This window comes from Larus michahellis, chromosome 4, assembly GCF_964199755.1.
Source record: "Larus michahellis chromosome 4, bLarMic1.1, whole genome shotgun sequence".
Classification (NCBI taxonomy): Eukaryota; Metazoa; Chordata; class Aves; order Charadriiformes; family Laridae; genus Larus; species Larus michahellis.
The window spans coordinates 49,308,946-49,322,297 of NC_133899.1; the positions used below are offsets into that span (position 1 = coordinate 49,308,946).

General features: G+C 37.6%; 1 protein-coding gene across 2 annotated transcripts in view; it reads right to left on the reverse strand.

The window, feature by feature from the left end:
* Positions 1 to 13,352, reverse strand: part of INO80 (INO80 complex ATPase subunit) — a 68,920-nt gene that overhangs the window by 47,245 nt on the left and 8,323 nt on the right. Inside the window, exons 2-13 of one of the 2 annotated variants that reach the window (XM_074584576.1) lie at positions 12,890 to 13,075; positions 11,858 to 12,024; positions 11,691 to 11,758; positions 10,061 to 10,219; positions 8,126 to 8,246; positions 6,594 to 6,808; positions 5,493 to 5,546; positions 3,886 to 4,089; positions 2,406 to 2,601; positions 2,142 to 2,209; positions 1,702 to 1,911; positions 1,036 to 1,116 (exon numbers count right to left, since the gene is read on the reverse strand). In XM_074584576.1, the coding sequence (XP_074440677.1) occupies positions 1,036 to 1,116; positions 1,702 to 1,911; positions 2,142 to 2,209; positions 2,406 to 2,601; positions 3,886 to 4,089; positions 5,493 to 5,546; positions 6,594 to 6,808; positions 8,126 to 8,246; positions 10,061 to 10,219; positions 11,691 to 11,758; positions 11,858 to 12,024; positions 12,890 to 13,032 (1,686 nt within the window). In that variant the 5' untranslated portion in view covers positions 13,033 to 13,075. Of the gene's footprint in view, positions 1 to 1,035; positions 1,117 to 1,701; positions 1,912 to 2,141; positions 2,210 to 2,405; positions 2,602 to 3,885; positions 4,090 to 5,492; positions 5,547 to 6,593; positions 6,809 to 8,125; positions 8,247 to 10,060; positions 10,220 to 11,690; positions 11,759 to 11,857; positions 12,025 to 12,889; positions 13,079 to 13,352 lie in introns of both variants that reach the window. The other variant, XM_074584577.1, reaches the window with a different exon arrangement.

Genomic DNA, 13,352 nt, shown 5'->3' on the forward strand with positions numbered 1-13,352 from the left:
ATGTTTAACTAAGACATATTTCATAACAGCAAACAAGAACAAACACCACTGTTTCAATCTGGCTCGCTCCTTTGTTTCTGCAAGTTGCCACCTTCACATTACTAACAGCCCCTGTCATTTTGGGGAGGAAAAGAACTTCAGGTGGCACTGGCAAGCTTCTTCGCTCCATCACATCACATTAGAATGCCCTCTGGTGAATAACAAAAGTTGGGCCATTAGTGTATCGGTAGTTACAAGCTGGCCTGCAGGAAGGAGAGCCAGAAAAAATAAAAGCCCTGCGTAGGCTGCTAAGTTGCAGTGCAACAGGGAGACAAGCCTATCTGTTCTCCCTTCCATACAGATGGGCTGAAGAGCCTTTGGCTCTGCACAGTCTTCCACTGTTGTGGCTGATAGTGCCAGTGAACTGGTATCAAAAGGAACATAAACAAATGCACATAATTGTCATTTGGTCACTACTGCAGCTAGATCTGTTCTCAGTATCACTTGGTTGATCTCTCCTATTTAAGGCAAGTGACTGGATGCCAATCAAGACTTTTTTTTTTTTTAAATAAAAATACATATTTCTGCTTAGAGAATTAAGATCCCATTGCTTTTTCTGTTTTGTTTGTCTACTCTGGCACAGAAAAATAATTATTCTTCCTGAAAAAAAAAAACAACCACGAATACGGAAATCCATACCAATTGCCATTTGGGCTTCATTTCTACAAGTCTCTCTGATTTGTAAAAGTCAGTGGACCAGAAGTCCACAACTTGTTCTCTTATCAGGCTTTCACATTAATTGCAAGTGAAAAGATATTACTCTGTGAATAGGCGAAATTCCATTTTTATTTATATTTACATATACATACACACACACACACGTCTATATAAACACACACCCTTTCAAAGGTGTAGCTTTAAAACAAAGGGAAATGCCATAGCTAAAATGCCTTTTAAGACATTTAAGTTTTGTAATCTATAATTCATTTCAAGCATGTGAAAAGTACGCATCTTCTACCAAGCATACTGACCAGGAATAAGCTATAATCCACCTACCTCAGCCAGATGCGCAAGGAGAGCAATACTTTGTACTGTTTTACCCAGACCCATTTCATCTGCCAGGATTCCATTGATACCCTGCAAAAGATCCATAAACGAACATTTTTCACCGTACTACTTTTTAATCCACACAGGACCAGCAGAACGGTTGCCACTGAATTTAGGGGGAGCAGCCCCAGCATAACAAATCTGAAACACCTTATTGTCTCTTACGCCTTCTATTAAGATAATTTCCCCCAATTGCACTTTCATTAATTTCTTGGGCTGATTTTTTTCCCCTCAGTCTGTCTGCACTTTGCAAACACGTTGCCAACTAGGTATGTCCACAAGGACAAGTCTGCCTGCAGTACACTAGCTGACCAAAGCCTGAAACAGTACACAGCTCTGAGCAGCAAAAGTTTCCTCAGTGTATAATCTAACTGATAAACAGTTGTATAAACAGCCACATAAAGAATCTCGAACTTAATGTCCTGAAGTTGTTATCTCCTCAATAGTCAAGAATACTGATAGGTGGTTTACATAACATTTTCCTTTCTTCTAAAGACATTACAGATTTACTATACACGGTTTATTTTTAAAACCATTACATTTTTCTACCAAGTTTACTCTAGTGACTTAAATAATCCTAGAAGTTTTAAAAATTTGCAAGATGTACTAAGATACCTGCTCATATAGGTTGGCCAGCCAATTCATGCCTTTCAGTTGGTAACCTTTCAGTTTTCCGTTGAAAATAGTAGGCTGTGGAATATCTTCTCCTGCCCGGATAGACGGGTTTGCTAAACTGTAGCTCTCTCCAAAGCCAGTACCAGACTTGTTAGCAGCCCTTAAAGCAGCTGCCCGGCTCTCCTTTGCATCTTCATCGAATGATCTGGTCTAAACAGGAAGAGAGAAGTATGCATAAGATAATTTATCAAGAAACTGTACGGTAAAAGGCTTTACATTTCACATTAAGACACAGGTTGTCTGCCAGAAACCAAAAGGAAAAAAAAGCCTATTCCTAGAGTCCAAAACTTTATATTCTGTTTTATGAAAGATCCTGGTTCTGTGGACTTTACCAATTACTCAGCTTTCTCTTCTACTTCACGGATCCAAAAAATACATACCCGGGCCTGATGAATCTGGTAAGCATCCTCAGCATTCTTCAGAGCTTGGGCCTTGTAATAGTTACTATCTGAAAAACAACATTTCCATGTCAGAGCTCTGCAGCAGTAACCGCCCAAATTAACACATAGGTAAATTCCAGTAATATAGCAGTGCTTCTTACATAGAAAGATTTCGTGCTTGAAATATTAAGTTTGCATGATAACATGCAGAGTATGGTAAATTTCAAAAGAGCGCACAGGAAGGATTGTAGATGAATCGCTTACCGTAATCTTCTTGGGTGATGTTGACCACCACTCCTCCGCCAATATCAATCTGCCTTTGGGTAGAGCTGTCTTCCAGTTTGCGTAGGATTTCCTCCTGTATTCCATCATGTCCAATATCTCGTTTACGACTCATAAAATGGGCATATAATTCAGTTTGTGTGATCAGGAAGTTAAGCTTTCGCTGTTGCCTCTTAGCCTAAGAGAAGATCATTTACAAAAAACAGATGAAGGGAAAAAAAAAGACAAAGGTTTAATGTGTAAAATATAATTAAGGGAAAAAAATTAATCTAATAATATAGCAACAACTTATCCGTCTAGATTCTATTATGCACATCACTGTGATATCAAAATGCTAGAATACTAGTTGCACATAAGAACACTGACCACACCTATAAACACCTATATTAAAATGTTATATTGTTATAAGTGAAAAGTTCTTTTAAATTCAGTAATCGTGGCAAAGAACACCATAATCTAACAAAAGAAAGTTGAAAAGTTTTGTTTACACTAAAAAATTAAAAGAAAAAAAATAAAAAGGATTTTAGTGGTCTACAGTAAAAGAACTGAGCAGTTAAAAAACCTCTCATGACAACCTAACTCCAACATTCGGTTATTTACTTGTAAAGGGAATTATGGTAGACTAAATGAAATGCATCACTAGGTAATACAGCTGAGATACCATCATGGTCTGGGGTTCAGCAAGGCGTAGAAACTTTGTTCATTCTTAGGTTCTGGTCAAAAAAATGCTGCAGTTAGAAGTTGACTATTAGTCTAAGTCATCTGAAACTTTCAAAAAAAATGCTTATGAACTTTGCAAGAATGACAGAAACACAATAAATAAAAGCATAATTTGAGCATAAAACTAAACAGAAGGTATTCTAAAGATTCAAACTTAGCTCATCACCACACATGTAAGGTAACAACCATAAATCCACTAGAGAGCGCTTTGGCAAGAAAGCTTTTTCTTAAGTTCAACCCCTATTACTCTGTATGGGAGTCCATGAAGCTGTCACTTGCCAAACAAAAAAGCAATCACAGAAAAATTCTGTGCCCTGTATATAAATTTCGGTATCAGTTTACAGCAGGGTGGGAAAAAGGGAAAAAAAAAAAAAGAAAATTCAATGCGAATGAAAAGGTGGCTTGCCGTCTGCACCCAAAATGATGTGCGAACCATCACAAAAGCCTGGCCCTTACTAACACTGAGTTATGTATGTCTGAGACATGCTGCTTGTCTAATCCCTTCCTCCATTTCATTCACTTGTAAAGAATTTACACAGTTTGAAGGCTTTTTTTATCAGCTCTAGCTAACATTAGAAGAATTATGTAAATAATTTTAAGATAGCAGTAAAAATACATGGAATACCGCTGAAACAGAACAAATAACTGAGTTTCATGACCTGGATTTAGAAACTTAAATTATCTAGACACTTCTGCGTGTCCTCAACAGATTAATTATCAGCAATGTGTGTTTTTGTTGTACCTCTCTCATCTCCTCATCCAGTTTGCGCTGCTCCAGGGCCTCTTTCTCAGCTCGTTTGCGATGTTCTTTTTCCACCTTTTCATACTTTTTCCAATAGAGAAGCATCTCCTTGGTAAGACGACGCGCTCGTGGCAATGTTTCCTTACAGTTTTTCTGGGCCTGGATAGCAGCTCGACGTACCTCTCTCATGCACTGATGGGCAAGCTGGAGTGAAATAACATTTTGGAAAAAGCTGAAGTCGGTTTCATGTGTACTTAAAGGATGGATCTGATGGGTAGGTCCTTTAAATGGACTCAGGAAACCAGAGTTCAGGACCTGCCTGCAACTCCGACTCATCTATTCTACACGCTTTTTTGTGGTACCCAGCGCTTTCTCACTGTTTTAATAAGGCTGCTACAATAGCAGTATTGGTGGAATACAATCCTATTCACATGTTAATACACTGAAAATTTGAGGAATATCCTCTACAATTTTCCTACCATCTCATAAAGAAGCATCATACAATGCAATTTTTCATTCTAGTATGAATAAATTAATGCTATTGTCATAATGGACAAAATTGCTGGGTTTGATATTTGTGACAGGTTTTTTTCCCTCCACTAAAATTTGCACATCAACAATACTAACACACAGATTTCAAATGATCAAACTAAACAACAACAACCAAACAAAAGTGCAATTTCAAAACATTTAAGTCTACTGCATCACTCACTTGCTAAAAAGCAGTTTGTGACACCTACAAATACAGGCTATTTGCCCAGACATCAAAAAGAAATCCACTCTATGCTAGCTACGGAGGACCACAGCAAAGAACCCATCTACAGCGAAGTTTCTTAAATACGTACATGTAGGTCCTGTTTTCTGCATCCCTTGCACAGAAAATTTTCCTTTTCTTGATAATGCATACATAGAACGGAAAATTTCCTACTTTATCTTGTCTCTGATGATTCTCAGCCATACACTTGATTACCTTTTCATTAGCTGTATAAATGAATCACACTTGGGCGTAGTAACACTTGAAAAATGCTCAGAAAGCAATTACCAAGTGTTCCTAAAGTAAAGCCTTCTAGGTAGAAACAATGACACTTCCCAGAGAAGACTCTGATGAGTTGATAAATTCCTTTTGCAATCACTTAAGCAGAAAATTGTTCTATTTTTAATCTCAGCTCCTATATGTATTTATGTAAATTAACACTTTTGTTATTCCAAGAGCCCCTTTGATTTAAACAAAAATGCTTAAACCAGCAAATTCTAGCTAATGGGGGGCAGTTCAAAAGCCAACGAACTGTACCAAAGTCATTAATTTATTCTATCAAAGATCAGCAAATTAAAAATGTACAGACTAAATCTTATGAAAGCCAAAAAGATCTCAAGGAAGAAATTTGTGTTGCTCGCTTCATCTGTTGCTTATTAAACACAGCAAAATGACACATCTGAAAAATGAAAAGCCTTGTATCAAATGACAAATGACTTTACTATAGAGTGCTGCTTCTTATACTGCCCTGCTGGCACAGCCAGTATTACAAGAAACAGAAGAAATACAAAGAGGTTACAGTTTGCTTATTACATCCAGTACAAGTAACAGTATAAAGCTAAACAACACTTACCTTTTTGCTGTTGGTTAGGAAAAGGTTGCGGGCTGAGGCTTTTTGTTTGTATGCCTATAAAAGAATACCATCTTAAAATTAGCTAACAGGTAATGGCTTCGCAGTATTTTAAAAGAGCACAATGCAGTCTTCAGCAGATATACGTGCCAACCTCAGCCATGCACACTATTGTATAATTGGATACAGGTACTGCAAGTATTTTTTATTTTGACTGAAACAGCTTTTCATCCTTAAGTATTGAAGGCATACATAAATGTATTCCAACTCCTGAAGGAAAGATGTAAAACAGCTCCTTTTCAGGATTGTTTCTTTAACTATTACTATTGCAAAGCAGAGTTCTCATATTCCACTGTTATCACTGAAGTAAACAATGAAAATTTCCACAGTTCCCCAAAGATGATAAGAATTAATGTAAATCCTATGTTCTTCATATGATCAAAATCAGTCTTCTGAAAAAATAAGGTCTACTACACTGCACATATCCTTTGTCTGGCTTAAAAGTTCACAAAGGATACTATAGCCATCATTCATATTCAACTTCCTAGAATTCAAAGCCTGTCAACTGTGAACTCCAAAAAGCAAGCTAGTAAGGTCCACTCTGATCACATCTCAGAAAAATTGCAACAGTGAACCCAGCTTTCTATTTCAAATGTGCCTGAAGATCGTCCTGTACACAACACAAATGCTTTTCCCTAGACTGCTTGTGAAATAAGCTTCAAAAACCACCCATGCTGCAATGACTGAAACTCTCCTTTCCTGAACTTCATTTAAAACCTAGATATTTTAGTTGCTCTACATTGCCATCCCGTAGATCAGCAGGAGTACCTGCTAGCGTTTACTGTACTATTCTTAGAAAAGGGTTGGATAGCCAAATGAAAGCAGTGGCAAAGCACTGCACAATCCACCTAGATATCACTGGTGATAAGAAATCCAAACTACACTTTCCTTACAGATTACAGAATATGTTTGGTCATTAATGATCACCAGAAAAATAAGGTCTTACTTCACTTTGTTTTTCCAAGTGTCAGATCCCCACTAAGTTAATTTTCTATTTCCCTTTCTTGCCATCACCACAGATCCAGTGCTGTTAGCCAAGCTCACCTTTGGCAACTCCTTTTTAACAATGCTAAGCCACACTTTCCGCCGACGTGCATTAAGTTGCTCAATAGTCAAATGCTTTTTCTTGGACCCAGGTGGTGGTGTATCATGAGAAAACTTGGCAAAAACTTTGGTCTGGTGATGGTGGCGTCGTGGTGACTCCTCTGAAGAGAGTTCCTCATCCCGTCTCCTCTTTTTCTTTACTTTTTTCAACTTGCCTGCATGGCAACAACAATCACAAAAATCAATTTCTTTTTTTATTTTTGGGATACATTTAGTCAGGTATCTTTCCTGAGTAAACTATCCTAGTCAATTTATGTGTGGAACCAACAAAAAAGCCAAACTTATCCACATTTACCAATTCTGTTAGCATCCATTTATCGTATTAGATATTTCCTCAACGCTTCATGATAGAAAGATTGTCCTGTTTAATAGAGTGGTGAAATGCAATTTTTCCACCCAGGGAAATATGCCTTAGGAGTTAAAACGTCTGGGACCTGATGCAATGTTTCTTGCTTTGTGGTAAAATTCTACTTAAAGAAATGTAAAGGTAGGACACTTAAAGATAAAACCACTAGCTTTTGGTACGCAAACCAAACTTCTCAGCAGTTGAAAGAAACTGGCATGTTATCATGTATTACAGACACCAGCTTTCAGAGGAAACCGATACTGGTTATCAGATATTAAAAATATTACTTATGAGTATGCAAAATCATGGATGCTGGGAGATTAGTGGAGGAAAAAAAAATACACAGTTAAAGGAACTTGCAGAAAGATAGGAAGGAAGGAAGCCCAAAATAGCCTCCTTAAAACGCAGCTCAAACTTAAGTACTTGCACTATAGAGGAATTCACCTTACAACGACAGTTCATAGCCTTTTCTTCCTGCTTCCTTACAGATTTACAGCTGATGCCAGCTCAATCAAGAAAGGAAACTGCACTTCCTAGCAAACACGCATCTGAGAAACTCCAGCTGAGAGGTTACAGAAGTAATTCTATTTTAACTCACATTGGACATCAATTCTGAGTTCCCTCTAATTTCCAGAAAACACTCTCAGTGCCCATAACTTCTTGTTCACTAGAATTACACATTCAGAAATAACTGCATCAGGTACTGGGTAAGTTCTTACATTTTTTCAAGGAACTATCATGTTTTCAAAAAACTCAGAGTAAATGGACCATGATACACAACCGTATTTATGGATTCTGAAGCAATGAATAAACCTATAAGGCTTATGCTGGAAGTACCTATAAGGTACTTAAAGCATAACTCTTTCATTCTAAATTCTGAATTCAGAGATCTACAAAGAAAATCTAGACCCATGAACTCTCAGTTCACGTTCATGTTTTTCACCCTAGCTTTCCAGAAGCCAGAAGATAAAGCACAGTATTTTCTGAAGAATTTTTCTTTGACAGAACTGGGTATTTCCATGCAAAACCCAGAAGTTTTGAGTATTTATGTTTATTCAAAGGAAATAACACAGGAAAGAAGTTTAATCACAGCAGCCATTTAAAAACACAAGGTTAGTGACTTTACCTTTTAATTTTTTCTCCTCTTTAAACTTCCTTTTCTTGGGCCCTAGCAGGTGGCGCTGCTGCTCGTAGTAAGGATCATGTGTAGACAGCAGTCCTGCACTGTAGTACTGATATTGCTGCAACTGCAGTGGATGTAAATGAGCACAGCAACAGAAAACAGACATAGCAGGTAACAGAGACAGCAGGCAAACAAGTTCAGATCTTGATAATAAGTATCAGAAAACATGCACTTCTCCATATTTAGCATTGTTATCAAGGATCATTCAGTGTCCAAAGCAAAACCACTGCTCCCAGAGGTGGCCTCCAAGTTCTACACAGGGAGCCAAGCCCGCTCAGTTACGTAAGAGGGGAAGAGTGGGCAGTGAAGCTTACGCTTTCAAAACATACTGCTCTATCTTCTCCATATGGGTGCTGCCCAGCAAGACAGCATGTTACATGAAATGGACCTCCTATTTGTTTTGCTTGCATTCCCAAATGACATTCGTGTTCTATTTTATCATTCCAAAGGACGTAAAAGGACAGGTTTAGATAAAAGGCATTTAAAAGATTTACACAAGGACAAACAACTTGAACATTCAGATCGTCAAGTACAAATACAGCTGCCCCAGCATTTTTTTTTCCAAATTAACAAAAAAGTCAGTATATTCCATGCATTATTCAACTAAAATATTGAAGAAGTATACACAGGTTACATATAAACAGTCAAAATAAAGACAGTATAGGTCAGAAATTAACTATTTAAAACCTAAGCATACTATTAAGTTACTAAAAGATTTTTGGAAGGTGAGAACATCAGCATAAACAAACTTTTTTGGACAGATGTGTTTCCCCCCCTCATAACTGTATACTGCTGATTTCACAATACCCTAGTTATTTCCACTGGATATTATTTCTTACTAGTCTGGAAATAAATATTTATGTAAAATCTAACAAAAGTTAAGATCTGTGCAAAAACTGGGTGTGTAACTCTGCAGTTATGTTATATTTCAAGAACCTAACACAAGACTGGTTTAGAATTTAACAAGTAAACGAAGGAAAGAAGTAGACAGAAGCAAAGACCTGGATGGGAAATATTTCTTCACTCTTCTGGAGAAATTTCAAAAGAATAGGAAACAAGAAGACAAATTTTAATTTCAGACACATCCTCTGACAGCAGAATAGGATGACTTCCTTTATCTCAGACTACTTTCTGGTGCAATTCAAAACAGAAATGAAAATAATTCCTGAAAAAGCCCTTATTATTAGAAAAGATATATTATTAGAATCAAAACTGTCATAGAATTTGGCCTGTTATTAAGAAAAATGCAGAAATGCAGCAGACTATTTTCTTACAAGAGGGAAAAAAGAGAATACGAGATGAAAATCCAAAATAAAAAAGAAAAGTAAGAAAGAAAAAAAGAAAGTCAAGTAAACCCCCAAAGAATGACAGAAAACAGTCAGGAAGAAATCTAGGAACTCCCTGTCCAGAAGGTAAGAATCACCTTACTACTTGCCACCTCAACGATGATGAACGTATATTGCTTTAGGTTTAAATATGCAAGTTTAGCCTTGACCAGCAGCTACTACCTATATTAAAATTTAACGAACAGCACCTCAGTTTTCGTATATATTACCAACTCTTGAATTCTAGCACCCTATATTTGTTATAGTGACTGGAACAGAGCATTGTGGAAGCTATATATAACACATGTGCCAGTACTAACTACATAAATTATTGACAGATTCTCAGCATAAGGCATCAACAGCTTTTCAGTCTGTATGTAAGTAATTAAATAACCCTTGCCTGAAACTGATGTTAGACTGCTCTAGTCTACCAAACAACAAGATATTTTCCAGTCCACAAAACATTATGGTTTTTGATTAAAATATAAGAGCAGTTAAAACAATGCAGTTAAAGAATAAAAATCAAGGAAATGTAAAAATTCTGGATTTTTACCTCTTTGTCTTTGCTATATTTACTTTGATGCAGTTTCTTGTATTTGTGTAATCGCAGCATGTTGTGAAGTTCCTCCCTTGAAAGAGAAAATTCTTCCTCATCTCCGTCCTCATCACTTGGTGAATCTGTGTCACTGGAGTCATCACTCAGAAGGATACTCTAAATGGAATAAATGGAAACTAATTTAACAATCACGAGTCCCTATACTGAATGGTTAATTCATGCAAAGCACTCTTGAGCCTTTAACTAATAAAGGGCTGTGGCTCTGTCTCAACAACAATACCTAGCATTTACAAAGTGTCTTCCATCTGAAACGCCTCAAACGGAAAACACTTTTCTGAGATACAGTACTGCCTACCAATGAATCCAATACACATTTTCTGATTTGGGGGGGAGGTAGTTTTCTGTTAGTTTGGTGATAGCTGAATCATTTTAGAATCTTCTTGGTCTGTCTGTTTGTCAGAAAAGCGGCAGTGAGAAAATCCAGGATACCAACAGGGGCATTTTGTCATGTATGGTTGCAGGTACCTTCCTACCCCATTTGTAGCTTGTCCCACTGTTGTACCACTTCCAGCTGCATCTGTTGCAGCAGGTTTGGCTCTTGTCTGACCTTTCTGCAACCTGATTTTGCTAATTAGAGAAGGCTACACTACAACAAAAATCCAAAGATGGCATAAAGCCACCATTCCACTCTCTTGTTCCATCCTCATTTGGATCTTTCTTAGTTCATCTCAGAAACAAATTTTCAGATGAATCCCGAATCTCCATTTAATATATTTCATAATAGTTCGTTTTAATTTGGACAGTGTACTAAAATTCCTTCAAGTTTCTGAATGCATACTCACTGTGAAACTTAACTAAAATGCTGCTGCTCACCAAAATTGAAATGTCTACTGTCCATTTTGCTACATGAAGAAAATGAAAACCTCAAATCAACAGAGACTCTAATTCTATCTTGTTCTACCCAAAGACTAATACAATATTCATTATCAATTGTCACACACTCTTCTTTCTTTCCATTTCCAACATGAGAAGCCTCTGTAGAATGTACGTTTTGCTTTGGTAGGTGTTTTATCTTAATGTGTAAAAAAACAAAAACACCAAAAAAAACACCAAAAAAAAACACCACCAAAAACACTCTTTCCTTTTTTCTTAGCAAGGGATGCTAGCTCCAGTTACCTCAAAAAAACATAGTGCAGCAAACAATGAGACAATATAGAACAAGACTAAAGAATTCATTTGGAGCCCTCTTTTCAGCAACACAGAATGTTACCACATCTCTGTATCACCTTATGCCTCCTTTTCTTGTGTGTGAGATTTTGCACTAATTAAATTGCACCACATGATTTAGGGCAGCTCTTAAAACACAGTAGTCTGGCTTTCTGCTCAGTAGCACATGTAAAGTAAAATTAAACTTACTGTATTTGGAAACTGCATTCATGATATTTTTTTATAATGCTCTGATCAGTGCTCAACTTATTTTCTTGTTGCTATCTGCTTGCTTACATGTTTCTACACCATGATCTACGTCAGATGACAAGAGAGAATCACGCACCACTGTGTACAGGGCGTTGATTGGGATTCTACTCATAGATTTCGTAACTGCTGCATTTCTTTCCAATATTCTTACCTTCAGCCACTTTCTGCTTTTCTTCAGTTTGGAAAAGTTATACAGGCTCCCTTTTTCAGACTTTGGTTCTGTTCAGCAAAAAAAAAAAAAAAATAAAGTTCTTCAGAAATAATGCTTTTCCCAGCTTATCCCAAAGAAAGCAGAGATTCAACCCAGTGCATCCCTACCTGGCTGCAGTACTCCATTCAGGGAATGCGTGTTCAGCATCCCAGAATTCCCTGCTCCAGAAGACTCCCCAAGCAAAGAGTTTGGGGGCTCTTCCTTAACTTGCATCAGGGGATCCCCAGACTGAGGCAGCAAAGGATTGTCATCCAATCCATCTTCACTTTCATCGCTGCAAGAAGATACGTAATACGATGACAAGAAAAAGGAAAATATTCAGAAGAGGAGATACCTGTGCAGCTTTCTTACATGTGGCCGTTAGTCTAAAGGTTTGAGAATTGAGACAGCTTCAGATGTAATTTTACACATGAGAAATACTGCTGTTAATAATTTCCTGTTAACCCCTAAACAGTAGTTAATCATCAGACCAGCCTGGCTATGCTATCAACCTGCACCTTCAGTCTTCTACTCGGTACCTAATCTGAGAAGCACAAACTAAGCAAGAAAATACTATCAAGTCAAACCAAAGCACAATATCGTCACCCTCAGCACTACTGTATAACGTGCGAAATACAAAGCTATACTTCTACTCGGTGTGTGGATCTTACTACATGGTTGTAAATATACCTGTTACCATCCACACAGTGATCAGTTCTGTAACTCTACAATTCCAAAACACTGATGCAGTTGAAATGTAAATTGTTTTGGGACAGAAGTGTACCCTGTTGACTCACTTCTCATTGCAACAACTTACTTACATATAAATTCTGCATCTGACAACAGTCTTTACATTTCACTTACGGCTACAGGCCATCTTCCTGAAAAATCAAATTAGTGCTTCTTCATCCTACTTTTTGCAGAAAAAGAAAGTTTGGGCCACAGCTACAAAAGACAGCTTTAAAACATCGTGCTAATTTGTATGTGGGCTGGCAACACACCGAATTATCAGTGTGAGCTAAGTGCAAAATCTTTAAAGAAGAGTTTATAATGAAAGAGTCACCACTAAACCCTTAATATGGTGTTGCCTGGGAACAATATAATAAAAATGCTTGTCTTTCCTTGGTATTTCCAACGGAAAATGCAAAAGGTTTTGGTACCTGGATATACTCCTGTTAAAGATGGCAGACGTCTGTCGTAAAAACTGATCCAGTTGCAGAGCTTTCTCCAGATACTGCAGATAAAGGGGCTTTGCCAGCTCTGAGCAGCTGCCATCCTCCCTGGCACCCAGCTCTGAGGCCATAGAACAAACTTCTCCTCATGCACAGGTGCCTCTGAACACACAGCTGCTAAGAGGAAACAAAAGTCATCAACACCACGACCACCGCCTCTAAAAGGAACGAGTGCGGTGAGCAGGCAAATCTACTGCACGCTACACCAAATGCTAGTATTTCGCAGAACACCTAACTGAGGTAGTTCTGGGCAAAAAAGCTTAGGTTGCAGTTAGTAGGTATATTAAACAAACAAACACAAATTCACATTAAACTTTCCACCACAATATTACCATAGCCGAACACTAGATTCTTAGTTTTCTGGTTTATGACTTCAGGGATGGCGTTTGAT